The sequence below is a fragment of the Dipodomys merriami genome, unplaced genomic scaffold (genome assembly GCF_024711535.1).
Source record: "Dipodomys merriami isolate MVZ:Mamm:240054 unplaced genomic scaffold, mDipMer1.0.p SCAF_34, whole genome shotgun sequence".
NCBI lineage: Eukaryota > Metazoa > Chordata > Mammalia > Rodentia > Heteromyidae > Dipodomys > Dipodomys merriami.
The window spans coordinates 6,750,159-6,765,425 of record NW_027204937.1 but is presented as its reverse complement, the minus strand read 5'-3'; the positions used below and the strand labels follow the sequence as shown (position 1 = coordinate 6,765,425).

Genomic DNA, 15,267 nt, shown 5'->3' with positions numbered 1-15,267 from the left:
GCCTATTTACATGATTTCTTGGCTCCCATAGTAATTCCACCTGATAACAGAATTTGCCTTTTTTTTATTGATCTCTAATTTTTTTAAATTTCTAATCCTATGTTTTTGTTGTTTTGTTTTGTTTTTGCTGGTCCTGGGGCTTGACCAGGTCCTAGGCACTGTCCCCAAGCTTCTTTTGCTCAAGGCTAGTGTTCTACACTTGAGACACAGCTCCACTTCCAGCTTTTCTGGTCATTTATTGGAGATAAAAGTCTCATGGGGTGAGGTGAGGGAGTGTAGTTGTGGAGATGGGAGGGAAAGGATGGCAGGGGAAAAACAAAGGAGGAGACAACAATGCTTGACAAGAAATGTACTCATTACCTTGTTCATGTAATTGTAACCCCTCTGTACAGCATTTTCACAATAACTTACTTAAAAAGAAAGAAAGAAAGAAAGAAAGAAAGAAAGAAATGTACTCTTTAGGGCTGGGAAGGTGGCTCAGTGGTAGAGTGCTTGCCTTGCATGCATGAGGCCCTGGGTTCGATTCCTTAGCATCATATAAGCAGAAAAAGCCGAAGTGGCGCTGTGGCTCAAGTGGTTGAGTGCCAGCCTTGAGCTGAAGAGCTGAGGGACAGTGTCCAGGCCCAGAGTTCAAGCCCCATGATCAGCAAAAAAAAAAAAAAGAAAAAAAAAAGAAATGTATTCTTCACCTGACATATAACTGTAACCCCTTTGTATATCATCAATATTATAATAATAATAAAAAATAATTTAAGGCCAGAAAAAAAAGAGACTCATGGACTTTTCTGCCTGGTGGTTTTGAACCATGATCCTCATATCTCAGCCTCCTGAGTAGCTAGGATTATAGGTGTGAGCTACTGGTGCCTGACTAGTTTACATTTTTGCTTCTGATACTAGGTCAAAACTAGTCTGCCATTTACTTGGGCTGTAACTTACTTCCTTTTTGGAAGACCTACCACGTGGGGTTTGGTTTTGTGATGTGGTAATCTGCTGGCATTTGTAGGGATGATGAAGGTCCATTCTGTGCTGGCTGTCCAGAGACTGGCTCTTTGGTTGAGAAGGAACAGAATGTGCTCCTCAACCTCTTGTGCAGGCCTGTTTGTGTCTATACTGGAGCATGCCTGGGATCTACCAGGAAGAAATGCCCTTGGACCAAAAGATAAGTGGCTTTTTATATTTCCTGTGCCTGCATTTACCAGATGGTTAAAGCTCTCAGACAGAAGCTAAAAAGCTCTCTGAGTATATGTAGTTAAGCGAAGTCCTTACCTCACATAGTAAATATAAACTGTCTTCCTACTTCCAGTAAATTAATAAATTAGATGTAAGTCTCTTCAAATGAAAAAAAAACTCTGATTAGCACAGAGACTAGCTTTATTTAAATCTAATATTCTCATTAACAAAACAGTGCAACTCTATTATTTTAAATGTGCTAGTCTATTTAAAAAAAAACAGAAACCACCAAGTAGCATCCAAACCAGAAATAGTTATCTTGAAGGGGAAAAAAATGAAAATTTATCCCTTTCTGATACCATATCCTAAAATAATGTTTAGGCCAAATAATTCTAATGGAATAGAGGCAGGAAAACAGGAATAGTGAGTGACTGTCTCTGATGACCGTGAAGACATGACCTCTGACCAGCTCATTGCCCTTTGGAGGACAAACTTCCAGCTAACAGAGCAGTAAGACCCAAATCTCAGGAACAAGCAAATGTGAGCAGCATGTGTTGGGGATGGACAAGCAGCCTGGCTGACTGGGAAGTGGACACAGATGCCCACAGCTGGCTGGCCCTTTACAATATCTGACCCTGCGTAGCACCATGTTTCTACCCCCCATCCTGGTGCAAAGCAGGAACGCACACAGGGAGAAGAAACATATCCCTTCTACACTGAACTGAGCTCATCACAAACCACCCTTATTAACTGCTGCCCATGTATGGGGAAAGAAACCAAAGCCATTCTTTAGAAGCTGAAGAAGCTCAAGTTACCTTTTCTTTTGTTTCTTGGGTGTCTTGGTCCTGGTTATTGATGGCTGTGCTGGTCTTGGTATGCACATTAGGAATGACCTAAACCAGGAAGAAAACAAGTGGGAAGAAGAAAAAGGAGAAGATCACAGGTCATATTCATTTTCTTCCTTCTTTTTTCTTACTCTCCTCCCTCCTCACTGCCTCTCTCTCTCTCTCCTTTCCTTCCTTCCTTTTTCATTTCTGCCCTCTTTCCACTTCTTGTCTGTTTTTAGTTTAATTTTAGAGACAGGAACCGGCTATGTGGCCCAGGTTGGCCATGAACTTACAATCCTCCTGCCACACTTCCTGAATCCCAGCATTACAAGAATGTGCCACCATGCCTCTCTTTGTTGCATTTCCTATTGGATGTTCTGTTTGCTTAGAGTGCTGGGGGAACCTATGCCAAGCATGGTAGACATTGAGCCATGTCTCCAGACAAGAGAGAGAGGAGAGAGAGGAGAGAGAGGAGAGAGAGGAGAGAGGAGAGAGAGAGAGAGAGAGAGAGAGAGAGTGTGTGTGTGTGTGTGTGTGTGTGTGTGTGTGTGTTGCTTTGTTTATGCTGATACTGAGGCCTTGCACTTTTTCTTGGCTTTTTTCCTTAAGGTTGGTGCTCTACCACTTAAGCCACATCTCTACTTCTAGTTTTTCTGCTGGTTAATTGGTGATAAGAGTCTAATGGGCTTTCTGCCCCTGGCTGGCTTTATGCCATAATCCTCAAATCTCAGGTCCCCAAATAGCTAGGATTACAGGCATGAGCCACCAGGTCTTAAGCTTGTTAAGCAGTACATATTGTTGCAACTTTAGCTCAAAAGCAAATATATAAGAACTATAAAACTCAGGAAACCTGGTAAAGGTCTGTGACACTAAACTATTATAAAATTAAATGCATGTCACAAAGGCATAGAAATCCAGAGATCTGTATGTGAGGACTGAGCAGATAAAGATGAACTTTGTCCCCATTCTCTCCTCTAAGCATCTCATCTCCAAAATAAAGTTTCAGTGGTGATTTAAGCTAATTCCTAGAATATAGGAAACCCAATGCATTTCACATATGGGCCACATAATCACTGTACTCAGTTAAAACATGTCCCCCAGCTCTCTACATCCACCCAATAACTATCTCCCCTCACTGCTGGCACAGGGACGGATTACAGCATTCACCAATGGACACACTTAGTGGCAGCAGGAACTGAGTGATGTTGCTCACAATGCCCAAGCTGTTCAGAAGGGGCCTAACACATGGTCTTACTCAATAAACGTTTCACAAAATAAGGAGCGCAGAAAAGGGAAGGAACGTGCCTATGTCAGAAGCTGAAAACACGTCTGTCATCGGGACTAAAACCAACATAAACCATAAAGTCTCATTTGACCAGCAGATCAAAATTGGGAGGGGAAAAATGGACACAGAAGCTAATGGTTAGATGTATATGAAGCTAATACTTTTTGTAAGTAATACTCTAGCTACTGAACAATGAAAATCCGTGGGAAAAATTTGGAGCTAAAAATCTGATCCAGAGCTGTGAACATAGATTAAACTGTTTTGAAAACTAAAAGTAGAACTTACCCTTGGTGTGGCTGACAGGCTCTGAACCACGAACACCACAGGGTTTCCAGCACTCTTAATGGCCTCCACTGCTTCTGCATGGGAGGCATTCTGCAGATCCACCCCAGACACCTGAAACATGCAAGTCCCTCTGCTGATTAGAAAGGAAGAAAAAGGCCAGCTGCCTGTGGCTCAAACCTGTACTTCTAGCTATTGAAGAAGTTGAGATCTGAGGATCACTGTTCAAAGCCAGCCAGGCAGGAAAGTCCATGAGACTCTAATTACCCACCAAAAAGCCAGAAGTGGAACTGTGGCTCAAGTGGAAGAGTGCTAACCTGAAGCAAAAAGTCTCAGGGACAGGGACCAGGTCCTGACTTCAAGCCTCAAGCTACAAGCACAAAAACAAACAAACACTTCACACACAGGACTACATGAATAGCTAGTAAAATCTGAATAATCTCTGTTGGATAGCTCACAAAAATATTAACATGGAACTCTACTAAGGTACAAGGACTTTCTAGTATTTTTCTTCATAACTTTCTGACTCATAATTATTTCAAAGTTGAAAGTTAAGGGAAAGAAAGAAAAGGATGAGACAAAATAGAAAAAAAAAACCTTACAAATTGAGTTTGAATAGATCCATAATTTAAGTAAAATTAAAATTCAATTAATTTTATTTACATTCTAGGTGTAGATAATCAAGTTAAATTTTAGAAAAGATGAGCAATGTTCAAACTCTACAACCCGAAGTTGTGTACACAGAGGCATGCTTTGTAGTTCTTTAACCATCACAGGGCTACTGGGTTTGAACTCTGATTTCTCCTTCATCTGGGAAATAACACGATGCATAAATGATGTGTCCAAGACCAAGCAAATAGGAGAAAAGACAGAGTCCCTCTCATCTTCTCACAGTCAAAACCCCTTGCTGAGGACTCGCCTTTCAGAGTATGAATCAAGATCAAGTAAATTCAGCAGGGCATGATAGTGTATGCCTGTAATCCCAGCTCTCGAGAGGCTGTACTGAAAAGATTACAAGCAGTAGGCTAGTCTGGGCTATATAGCAAGACCCTATCTTAAATTAAATTAAAGCAAGCAGATTCTGGGACTGACTATACCCACTGGCTGCCATTTAATAAACCCAACACAAAGAAAGCCATCATATTCAGACTTTGGGCAGCCTTGCTGCTTCAATGTGCCTTTACAATCTTAACAATGCCATTCCCACAAAGCCCATCTACCATGTGAGATGCATGACCCAGCCCTCCCTTGATGGGAGATTTTACAAGGTCAGCAACTTTCGCTAATGGCACAGATCTCCCACAAACCCACATAAAATTTAGAGCTCATTAAAGACTTATGAGAAACAAAATGCCTACCATTCCCCCCATCCCATCAGAGCCCTTTGTTAAATTGCCTTTTTCCTGAGATTTTTGTTTTTCCCTCTGTCTCTGCTCACTCTTGAAAAAGTCAAGAATTAAGCACATTATGTACAAACGAACACACTGAAACAGAGGACTATAATTACATACATTCAGCGACACATGAAGCAAGGTGTTTTAGCTTAGCGATTCTTCTACTGTCTTACACATGTTTCAAACAAAATTTTAATATTATTTAATTTTAAGATCATTTACCTCAAGTATTTTATCTCCAGTTTTCAGTGCATTGGTTTTTCCTGCTGGACTGTCTTCTAAAACTTGCTTGATAAATATACCTTTAAGCTCCTCTCCATTCTTCAGGCGTTTTATGACCGTTTGTCCTCCCACAATACTGATGCCGAGAGACACATTGGGCTCTCTAAAGATCTCAACACTGTAGAAAGAGAAAGGAGACACTATTCAACAAGTTGATTTAATTGGCAATGTTTCCTTCATAAGCATTCAATTGGTGCCATATCCTGTGACTCAGATTTTATAAAAATAATTTTTCTAGCTGGGAAGGTGGCTCAGTGGTAGAGTGCTTGTCTTGCATGCATGAGGCCCTGGGTTCGATTCCTCAGCACCACATAAGCAGAAAAAGCCGGAAGTGGCGCTGTGGCTCAAGTGGTAGAGCGCTAGCCTTGAGCTGAAGAGCTCAGTGACAGCGCCCAGGCCCAGAGTTCAGGCCCCACGACTGAAAATAATAATAATAATAATTTTTCTAAATGTATTGCAGGGGGGGGGCCTTGAACTCAGAGCCTTGTGAGTAGCTAGTATTACAGGGGAGAGATATCAAGACCTTATTTTTTTTTTACAAATGTTATTAAAAGTGATACCTAATTCCAAAATGATAAGATGCTATCAATAATTTACGACATATAAAAAAAAGGTTAAATTATGACATGTGAAAGGACAGGTCTCTAAAACAATAAATACTGCAGTTTAGATAGAGAGATTTAGCAAGACCTTAATGTTCCCATTTCTATCATTTGTTCTGTAATTAGCTCATATAATTTGTAGCTGTCAAATCAACAAAGAATGGATGGAGGAAATGAGGGGAAGGGAATCAAGACAATCAGCTTAGTACAAAGCTCAGACTTGCAGAATAAAATAACTTTCCCACTGAGTACTCCAGCTGTTGGAGGTTTTCCCGGGGAAAACTTTGAACTCTGTGCTTTGTTGATCCAAGGACAGATTTCATCCATCCCTAAAGTTAAATGTTTTCTTTTCTTTCATTGTCATTGTAAGAAAATGTAAGTATAGAGTGCAAAATTTGACCCTAGGGTCAAATTTAAACCTCATAGACATAGGCCAAATTCAAATTAAAAAAAAAAAAAAGCAACTCAGAAACCACCTCCTAAGACAAAACTCTGAATGCAGTCAAGAGGAGGACAGGCAGGTGGTGGTTGTGGTGAATTAATAATGCATAGAGAACAGAGAATACAGCTAAGGGAAGGCTTTTATTAGCTTCAAACACAGCCCTGGTGAGTACTTAAAATCATAACCACATCCAAGAGAAGATGAGTTTGTACATTCTGCTAACTCAAGAGACAAAACTTGGACTTCACACCAGGAGAGGAAGGTAGGGAAAAAAATTATCTACAGGTGAAGCCTCAAGTCCTATGTAGCCTAAGTGCAGTCCTAAGTACTGAGCCCAGTAATTACTCTCACAGATCAACATTTGTAAACTGCTTTCTCTGACAGATTCAGAGATTGTGCTAATATAGGTTATAGTCTTTTTTTATGGGGGGAGGGTGCACAACAATACTAGGTAAGATGAAATGGAGCTATAACTTGGGTCAGTTTACATGTGAACCAGCAACACTTGCAACCTTAAGTTGAAGTCCCTCAAGTAATAGAAAAGAGCGGGAACTGTGGTCCCATTGAGAAGGGCAATGATGTCACCCACATACATTCTTGGTGGACCCCAGTGGCTGAAGTTTGGTGTTTCTTCTCCTTCTCCTTCTTCTCTCTCTGGTAAGTCACTGTGGAGGAAGAAATGAATAAGTACACAGAGCTTGTAAGACATGCTCCTCAAAGTTCTTGGGAAAGGTTTGAAATTACACAATCTGTAAGTAGTTACAGGGCTTATTAATTCATTTTTTTTTATTTTTGGGGTCAGTCCTGGGGCTTAAACTCAAGGCCTGGGCACTGTCCCTGAGCTTTTTTGCTCAAAGTTGGTGCTCTTTCACTTGAGCCACAGCTCAACTACTGGTCCTTTTGGTGCTTAATTGGAGATCAGAGCCTCACGGACTTTCTTGCCTGGGCTGGCTTCAAACTGTGATCTTCAGATCTCAGCCTCCTTAGTAGCTAGTTTTATAGGCATGAGCCACTGTTGCCTGGACAGTTTTTAATTTTAATCTTCTAAAATATTCATTTCAATAAATACAAGAAACAAATGTACTGATTTAACACTCAATGCAACAAAATAATGATACACGTACACACATACATACACACACACAACTTATCTTGATACTATAACACCCTTGATTAACTAAATAACATACATTCATGACTATAATTCTCAAAACACTAGTCTGGGTGGGTGTCAGTGGCTCATGCCTGTAACCCTAGCTACTCAGGAGGCTGAGATTTGAGGATCACAATTCAAAAGCCAGCCAGGGCAGCAAAAATGCATGAGACTCTTACTTTCAAAGAACCACCAAAAAGCTGGAAGTGGAGCTGTGGCACAAGTGGCAGAGAACTAGCCTTGAGCAAAAAAGCTCAGGGAGAATGGCCAGGCCCTGAGTTCAAGCTCCAGGACAGGCACAAAAATACAAAAAAGAAAAGAAAAAAAAATCTCAATTACTCTGATGTTATGATGTCCAGTTTCTGACTCTTCCATTTTTGAACATTTCTTTTTTGTTTGTTTGTTTTTGGGTTTTTTTTTTTTGGTTTTTGGGGGTTTTTTTGTTGATCATGGAGCCTGAACTCTGGGCTTGGGTGCTGTCCCTCAGCTCTTCAGCTCAAGGCTAGCACTCTACCACTTGAGCCAAACAGTGCCACTTCCGGCTTTTTCTGCTTATGTGGTGCTGCGGAATCGAACCTAGGGCCTCATGCATGCAAGACAAGCACTCTACCACTGAGCCACCTTCCCAGCCTCCATTTTTGGTTGATATCCAGTTTACTGAAACTATTCTATGCTGACCAAGGGCATCATTGTGGCCAACAGCTAAGGAAATGTTTTATCTGCCTTGACTTCTCTGTAGCTTGTGATCACAGTCTGTGGTGATCCTTTTGTTCAAATCCTCGCTTCCATTGGCTTCCAATTTGACCTCTAATTCCTTCAACCTTTTGTTCATTCCACATCATTCCTTTGTCCAAGCAGGCTTATTTAGGGACTAGCTCCCAGGGCTCTCACCTTAGCCCCATGCTTTTGTTACTCTTCAAGCTTCCCCTGGATGGCAATTGAAATCCAGGACACTTGCCTTTACATGCTATTGCTCTCAATGCCAGAACAGTAATCCCCAGACTGAGGACCTAAAGGATTCGATTTCACTTTCAGTCCTGTGGGTATTTCAAACCTTTTATGCATCCCCAAATGTCCCATTGCCTTCTCTCCCCACCTGTTTATGCCTCCATAAATTTATATCAAAGAATTTAATATGCTACCATCTACATCACATCCTATTCCGGAAACACAGAATATCCTACTTGTAACCTGCTATTAGCCACCACTTCTTGCAGGTTCTCCATTCTGACAATCCACACTTCAATTCGTTCACCAGGGCATTGCCAGAGTTGTGAACATCAACTCTGAATGAACCTCCCATTGTCTAAGTAAACACTATATGTAATCCATTCTGTGCCCTTCCTTAAAAAAGTAAAATTATATGTCCAGCCCAATTTTAAGTACTAGGTGATATTGTCCCAGTCTAATATAGTAGATTTTGTTATAATATTGTTTTGTATTTACAAATACAGAACAATATTGTACATTTTCTAAAAGTAGAACACCAAGCCAAAATACAAACAAAATACCCCCTCTTTTACCACAAGGGTCTCAAGAGAAATGGCACGTACCAGGCACGTGTGTTGTATCTGGAAGGCGACATTCCTGTGGAAGCTGAGTTCTTCGAAAGTATCCGGGTCTTTGGGAGCTGGTATAAAGGCAAATCCTGCTCCCTTCTCTGAGCCACAAGAGGAAGGTCACCACACATACTGGCACCTTGGATGTCACTTGGAATCACCATGCCTGAAGAGCAGAGACAGGAAACACCAGACACATTCTTCTTTCATTCATTCAGCAGAGGAAGGGACAGCTATGGGGCAGGCACCCTCCCCGACTATGATAGGACACTGTAATAGCAAAAAGAACTCTGGACTGTAGGAAATGCCCATGGAAATAAATAAGGAAGGACACTAGGATTCTCAGCAGAAGCAGGTGACAGTTCTAAAAAAGTAAGGCCTCACAGAAAACATAATGACAGGGCTGGAGATGTGGCTTAGTGGTAGAATGCTTGCCTAGCATGTATGAAACCCTGGGTTTGATTCCTCAGTACCACATAAACAGAAAGGCCAGAGTGTGGTGCTGTAGCTCAAGTGGTAGAGTGCTAGCCTTGCACAAAAGAAGCTCAGGGAGAGTGCCCAGGTCCTGAGTTCAAGCCCCAGGACTAGCAAAAACAACAACAAAAATCATAATGACATTGTGGCACTTATTTATTTATCTATCTATTTATTTAATTAATTAATTTTGCTGGTCCTGAGGCTTGAACTCTGGGCCTGGACATTGTTCTTGAGCTTTTTTTTGTTCAAAGCTAGTATTCTACTGTTAAAGCCACAGCTCCACGTTCAGTTTTTTGTGCTTAATTGAAGAATCTCATGGAGTTTCTTGTGTGGGCTGGCTTCAAACTAAAATCCTAAGATCTCAGCCTCCTGAGTAGCTACAATTACAGGCATGAGCTACTAGCACCTGGCCCAATACTATTTTATTTAAAACAAAAACAAAACTCTCCCTCGATAGTATGATTATCTTAATTGCAAATATCTTTTATCAATCTAGGCTGGCCCATTAAGAAGTACTCATGTTTTGTTGATTTGAAAAACAAATTACAAAATGAAACAGCAAATAACCAATGAAAACCGTTATCTTTTTTTAAAAGGCTTATTTTATAAATTTTACAATTCTTTTACCCCTGTGAACATATTTAATTCTTAGATCAAACTATAAGTTAGAAAAGAAAAGAGAATGGATGGGTGCTGGTGGCTCATGCCTGTAATCCTAGCTACTCAGGAGGCTGAGATCTGAGGAGCATGGTTCAATTCAAAGCCAGCTTGGGCAGCAGAGTCCATGAGATTCTTATCTCCAATAAACCACCAGAAAACCAGAAGTGGTGCTGTGGTTCAAGTGGTAGAGCACTAGCCTTGAGCTGAAGAGCTCAGGAGCAGTGCCCAGGCCCAAGTTCAAGCCCCATGACCCACAAAAAAAAAAGAAAAGAAAAGAAAAGAAAAGAGACAATCAACTGTGTTTTACAGATTAAAAAAAAAAAGTGCAGGCTAAGTTTATTTTACCAGATTTTCCCTGGTGAATAAGATAGACTATCATAATTTATTTAAATATTTACAACGATGCTTTTGCCAAATTTTTATTAATTATGCTTTCTACTTAGGAAGGTTTGTGTAACAAGCTTGAGGTACATGGGAGGAGGTAGAGGACTTTGGACTTCTTACATTCTTTCCTAGGGTTTGGCAGTATGTTGTATAATTTTAATTTTTTTGTATTTGTTTTTTGTCAGTTGTGGGGCTTGAACTCAGGGCCTGGGTGCTGTCCCTGAGCCTCTGTGCTCAAGGCTAGTGCTCTACCACTATAGACACAGCACCACTTCTGTTGTTTTTGTTTTTTTTTTAATCATTTCTGGTTTTTTATTTTGTTTTGTTTTGTTTTGGGGGGGTTGTTTTGTTTTGAGTCGTTAATTGGAAATTAGAGTCTCATGGGGACTTTTCTGCCTGGGCCAGCTTTGATCTTCAGATCTCAGCCTCCTGAGTAGCCAGGATTATAGGCATGAAACACCTGCACCGGCAATTTTATTATTTTTTAAAAGTAGAGAAGCTGCTGGGCTCTGGTGGCTCATGCCTGTAATCATAGGTACTTAGGAAGCTGAGAACTGAGGATCATGGTTCAAAGCCAGACCAAGCAGGACCATCCCACCAGACTCTTAATTCCAATTAACCAACCAAAAAGCCAGCTGTCTCTCAAAGTTGATGGACTGGGCTGCCTTCAAACCCCGATCCTCAGTCTCAGGCTCCTGAGTAGCTAGATTATAGGTGGGAGCTACTGGCACCTGACAATGGTTTTGATTTAGTTCTTCTGGGGCTGGGGCTGGAATCCTTCAAGTACTCTAATCACTGAGCTACATCTCTAGTTCCAAGACCTATCATTTTGGGTTAACCACAGATTCAACAACAGCCTATTACATGTAACTTCTCAGAAATGGTTATTAATTGTTCTATAGTTAAATCTAAGGCTTCCAGTTACTAATAGAGTAGATGAGATACTGATTAGATAGGCACCTCAGAGAACAGTCAGTCAAAGCTGGAGGCTTGCCTGTGTCCCAGCAAGTTCATAGTACAGAGGGGCCTGGATTAAAGCAGAGCCTGACATTTTCAGGACTGGCATCTCAAGAGGGAAGTGAGAATCATGTTGTCAAAATGTGTTGCTGGATGCTAGTGGCTCATGCCTATGTAATCCTGACTACTCAGGAGGCTGAAATCTGAGGATCATGATTGCAAGCCAGCCCAGGAAGAAAAGTCCATGAGACTCTTATCTCCAATAAACTACTTAGAAAAAGCCAGAAGTGGCACAAGTGGTAGAGTGGCTAGCCTTGAGCACAAAGAGGCTCGGGGACAGCACCCAGGCCCTGCATTCAAATCCCAAGACTGGCAGAAAAAAAAAAAAAAAGTAGTACAAACACTGTATTATCAATCTTTCCCCAGGCCACTAGGGTCATCTCTTCATGCCTGCCACACGGCATGTTGGCATGGCTGGCTATGAATGCTTTCCGACTGAGAACAGGCACCAAGCATCACTGCCAAGGTTTTATCTCCAAGAATAACGCTAGGGCTCTGCAGAGTAATAACTAAGGCAATGTAACAATTGAATTGTGGCCTTACTTGAGAAATAAGGCAAGTCTTTCACAGATTATCCAGCAGACACCCAAGTCCAATGACAACTCTCCTTTAAAGATGGAAGAGGAGATACAGACAGGGCAAAGGGGAGGAAGACAACTGTAGACTGGAGCAGAGGCTGAACTGATGTGGCTACAGGTCAGGGAACAGAAGGAGGTAAAGAACAGATTCTTCCCTAGAGCCTTCACCTGGATTTATGGCACCTTGAAGTGGGTATCAGAACAGTGAAAGAGACTGTGAACAGACTAGGGCTACTGTTTTAAGCCATGGAGTCTGAGGTATTTATTACAGAGCCACAGGAAGCTTGCACATACAGCAGAAAGCCTACAAGATTAACTGGCGTCACCTATGTAATAAGAACTGGGCTCCACAGAGGATAGGTTTGTCCCATGAGCAAAATATCCCCTCTCCATCTCCCATTCCCCAAACCCATGGCCCCGTCCATCCATCAACTCCTCCTAATCAGCCAGGCCTCACGGGTTACACCTATCATCCTAGCTACTTCAGAAGCTGGGATTATTGGGATTGAGGGTCAAGGCTAGCTTGGGCAGAACAGTTTGAAAGACTCCTGTTATCCTGTGTCTGGGAATGTGCCCAGGCAATGATCGAGAGCCTATTGCAGAATTAACAAGCAAAATGTCAGGGCTGGAGGTGTGGCTCAGCAGTAGTAATGTCTGCTTTAGCAAGTGTGAAGTGCACTTAGCAAGCTCAAGGGACTTTAAAACAAAACAAACAAAAAAAGCAGTCATCTAGGGAAGCGTATGAAGCAGGGAGGGTCATTTTTCTCCCAGTCATCATCACAGACTCATCTAGACAAGTGCTTCATCACATATAGGCCTTCAGTCTTCACTACTCATGACTCTATTCTGTCAATTTTTTTTTTACCCTGACCTCATATCAACTGTAACATCACCTTCTGTAGTGCACTCTTCCTCACAGCATCTCAGCATACAACAGGAGAAAACCCAGAATGAGGCTTTTCCTCAGGAAACATATAGCAAGTTGAAGGACAACATAAACTTGAACAGTAGTAGCTCTACAGAGCAATGAGAGAACTAAACAGCCTCTCCCTATCTGTCATACAGAAACATGCTGTATTTCAAGGTTGAACAGGGGAAAAATTATTGTTTAAAGAGTTTTCAAAGGCATATGAGTTTATATGGGGGAAGGCAAGGAGAGACATAGTACTTCAACTCTTTCATGGAACCTAAGATATTAATGTGCTAAAATTGACTGTAAAGTATGGTTATGAAAATGTCCTATAAATGTTTTAAACATTCCTCTCTTTATCAATATTTAATAGTGCCATTCAATGAGCTAACAATACCACTTAATAGCATAGGTTTTACCACATAACAGGAGACTTATTTCAGCATCAAGTACTAGTTTGAGTTGTAACCCCTACTGTGGATAAATAGCACAGGGAGACAGAAAACCTGGCCCTCGCAGAAGACAGAATATGAAAATTCTCCATCGAAATCTTAGCCAGGACTGCTCTTTCAGGTATTCTGAAGCAGGTGCTTAATAAGCAAGTTCAAATTCAAAAACAGAGTGAATGACAGCTGTCCTTTTTTTTTTTTAGCCAGTTGTAGGGCTTGAACTCTGGGCCTGGGCGCTGTCCCTCAGCTCTTCAGCTCAAGGCTAGCACTCTACCACTTGAGCCACAGCACCACTTCCCAGAGTGAATGCATATAAACACAATATGAGCACAAAACAAGACAGACCGATGACAAATAATCAAACCGTGTTTATATGAAACAAAAGCCATATACCTAAATCCAGGCTGCACTGAGCTAATGAATTAAGATTTTCCAGATCATCAATTCGACTGTTTCCTTCAGCGGAGGGCATGGATGGAACAGAATCAAAGCCAAACGTTGCTTCCAGCTTGAAAGGAAGAAAAATAGAAGTGCATTAGTACTTTATGAATAATTTGAAGCACTGCAGATAAAGACAACACTGAAAACAGGTCTTAGTGACAGTTTATTCTGTGGTCAAGGTGTGACAAATGCTGGTGACCTAATATGTAAAAGAACCTAGGCCAGAAAAACCTGCTCTTCCTACACACTAATAAAAATTGTGAGCTGGGCACTGGTGGCTCATTCCTGTAATACTGGCTCCTCAGGAAGTTGAGATCTGAGGAGCATGGTTCGAATCCAGCCTGAGCAGGAAAGTCCCTAGGACTCTTATCTCCAATAAATGATCATAAAAGCCAGAAGTAGAGGGTTGGGAATGTGGTTCAGTGGTAGGGTGCTTGCCCTAGCATGCATTAAGCCCTGGGTTTGATTCCTTAGTACCACATACACAGAAAAGGCCAGAGGTGTCACTGTGGTTTAAGTGGTAGAGAACTATCCTTGAGCAAAGAAGCTCAGGAACAGTGCCTAGGCCCTGAGTTCAAACCTCAGGACTAGCAAAAAAAAAAAAAAAAAAAAAAAAGCCAGAAGTAGAGCTGTGGTTCACATGGTAGAACACTAGCCTTGAGCAAAAAGAAGTTCAAGGGCAGCTCCCAAGCCCTGAGTTCAAGTCCCAGAATTGACACAGAAAAAAATAAATTGTACTTGATGAACAAAAGTGGACTGAAGTAGCCGGGCGCTGGTGGCTCACGCCTGTAATCCTAGCTACTCAGGAGGCTGAGATCTTAGGATCGCGTTCAAAGCCAGCCCGGGCAGGAGAGACTGTGAGACTCCTATCTCCAATAAACCACCAGAAAACCGGAAGTGGCGCTGTAGCTCAAGTGGTAGAGCGCTCGCCTTGAGCTGAAGAGCTGAGGGACAGCGCCCAGGCCCAGAGTTCAAGCCCCACGACCAACAAAAAAAAAAAAAAAGTGGACTGAAGTAAACATTTACCAACATAGAAGATGGACCATGTCTACCAAGGATGTCAGTTGTGGATTCACACCATCTCTCAGCCACCTTACTTTCCAGGCTGTGACTTAAATAGCTCCATGGCTCATCCCAAACACAAGGCCAATTTTCATAATGCTAAGCACTGTTTTTATTCTGACACAGGGTTTCAACAGGAAGACCTACTGTAATCCAGACTGGCCTGGAACTCACAATCCTCCCATCTGAGCCTACCCAGCACTGGGATTAACCAGGAACAAAGTCTGGTCTGTTCTTGTGATCTACTTGAGGATTACACTTAAAAGTTACAGATAAGCCTATAAGCCTAGCAG

The 15,267-nt window shown here is 41.7% G+C and overlaps 1 protein-coding gene across 4 annotated transcripts in view; it reads right to left on the bottom strand.

Annotated features, from left to right (window-relative positions):
- Patj (PATJ crumbs cell polarity complex component) overlaps positions 1-15,267 on the bottom strand; it is a 283,552-nt gene that overhangs the window by 172,383 nt on the left and 95,902 nt on the right. For all 4 annotated transcript variants that reach the window (XM_069987179.1, XM_069987180.1, XM_069987182.1 and 1 more), the window contains exons 21-26: positions 13,865-13,979; positions 8,991-9,162; positions 6,878-6,949; positions 5,181-5,358; positions 3,568-3,678; positions 1,986-2,063 (exon numbers count right to left, since the gene is read on the bottom strand). In XM_069987179.1, coding sequence (XP_069843280.1) covers positions 1,986-2,063; positions 3,568-3,678; positions 5,181-5,358; positions 6,878-6,949; positions 8,991-9,162; positions 13,865-13,979 — 726 coding nt within the window. The remainder of the gene's footprint in view (positions 1-1,985; positions 2,064-3,567; positions 3,679-5,180; positions 5,359-6,877; positions 6,950-8,990; positions 9,163-13,864; positions 13,980-15,267) is intronic.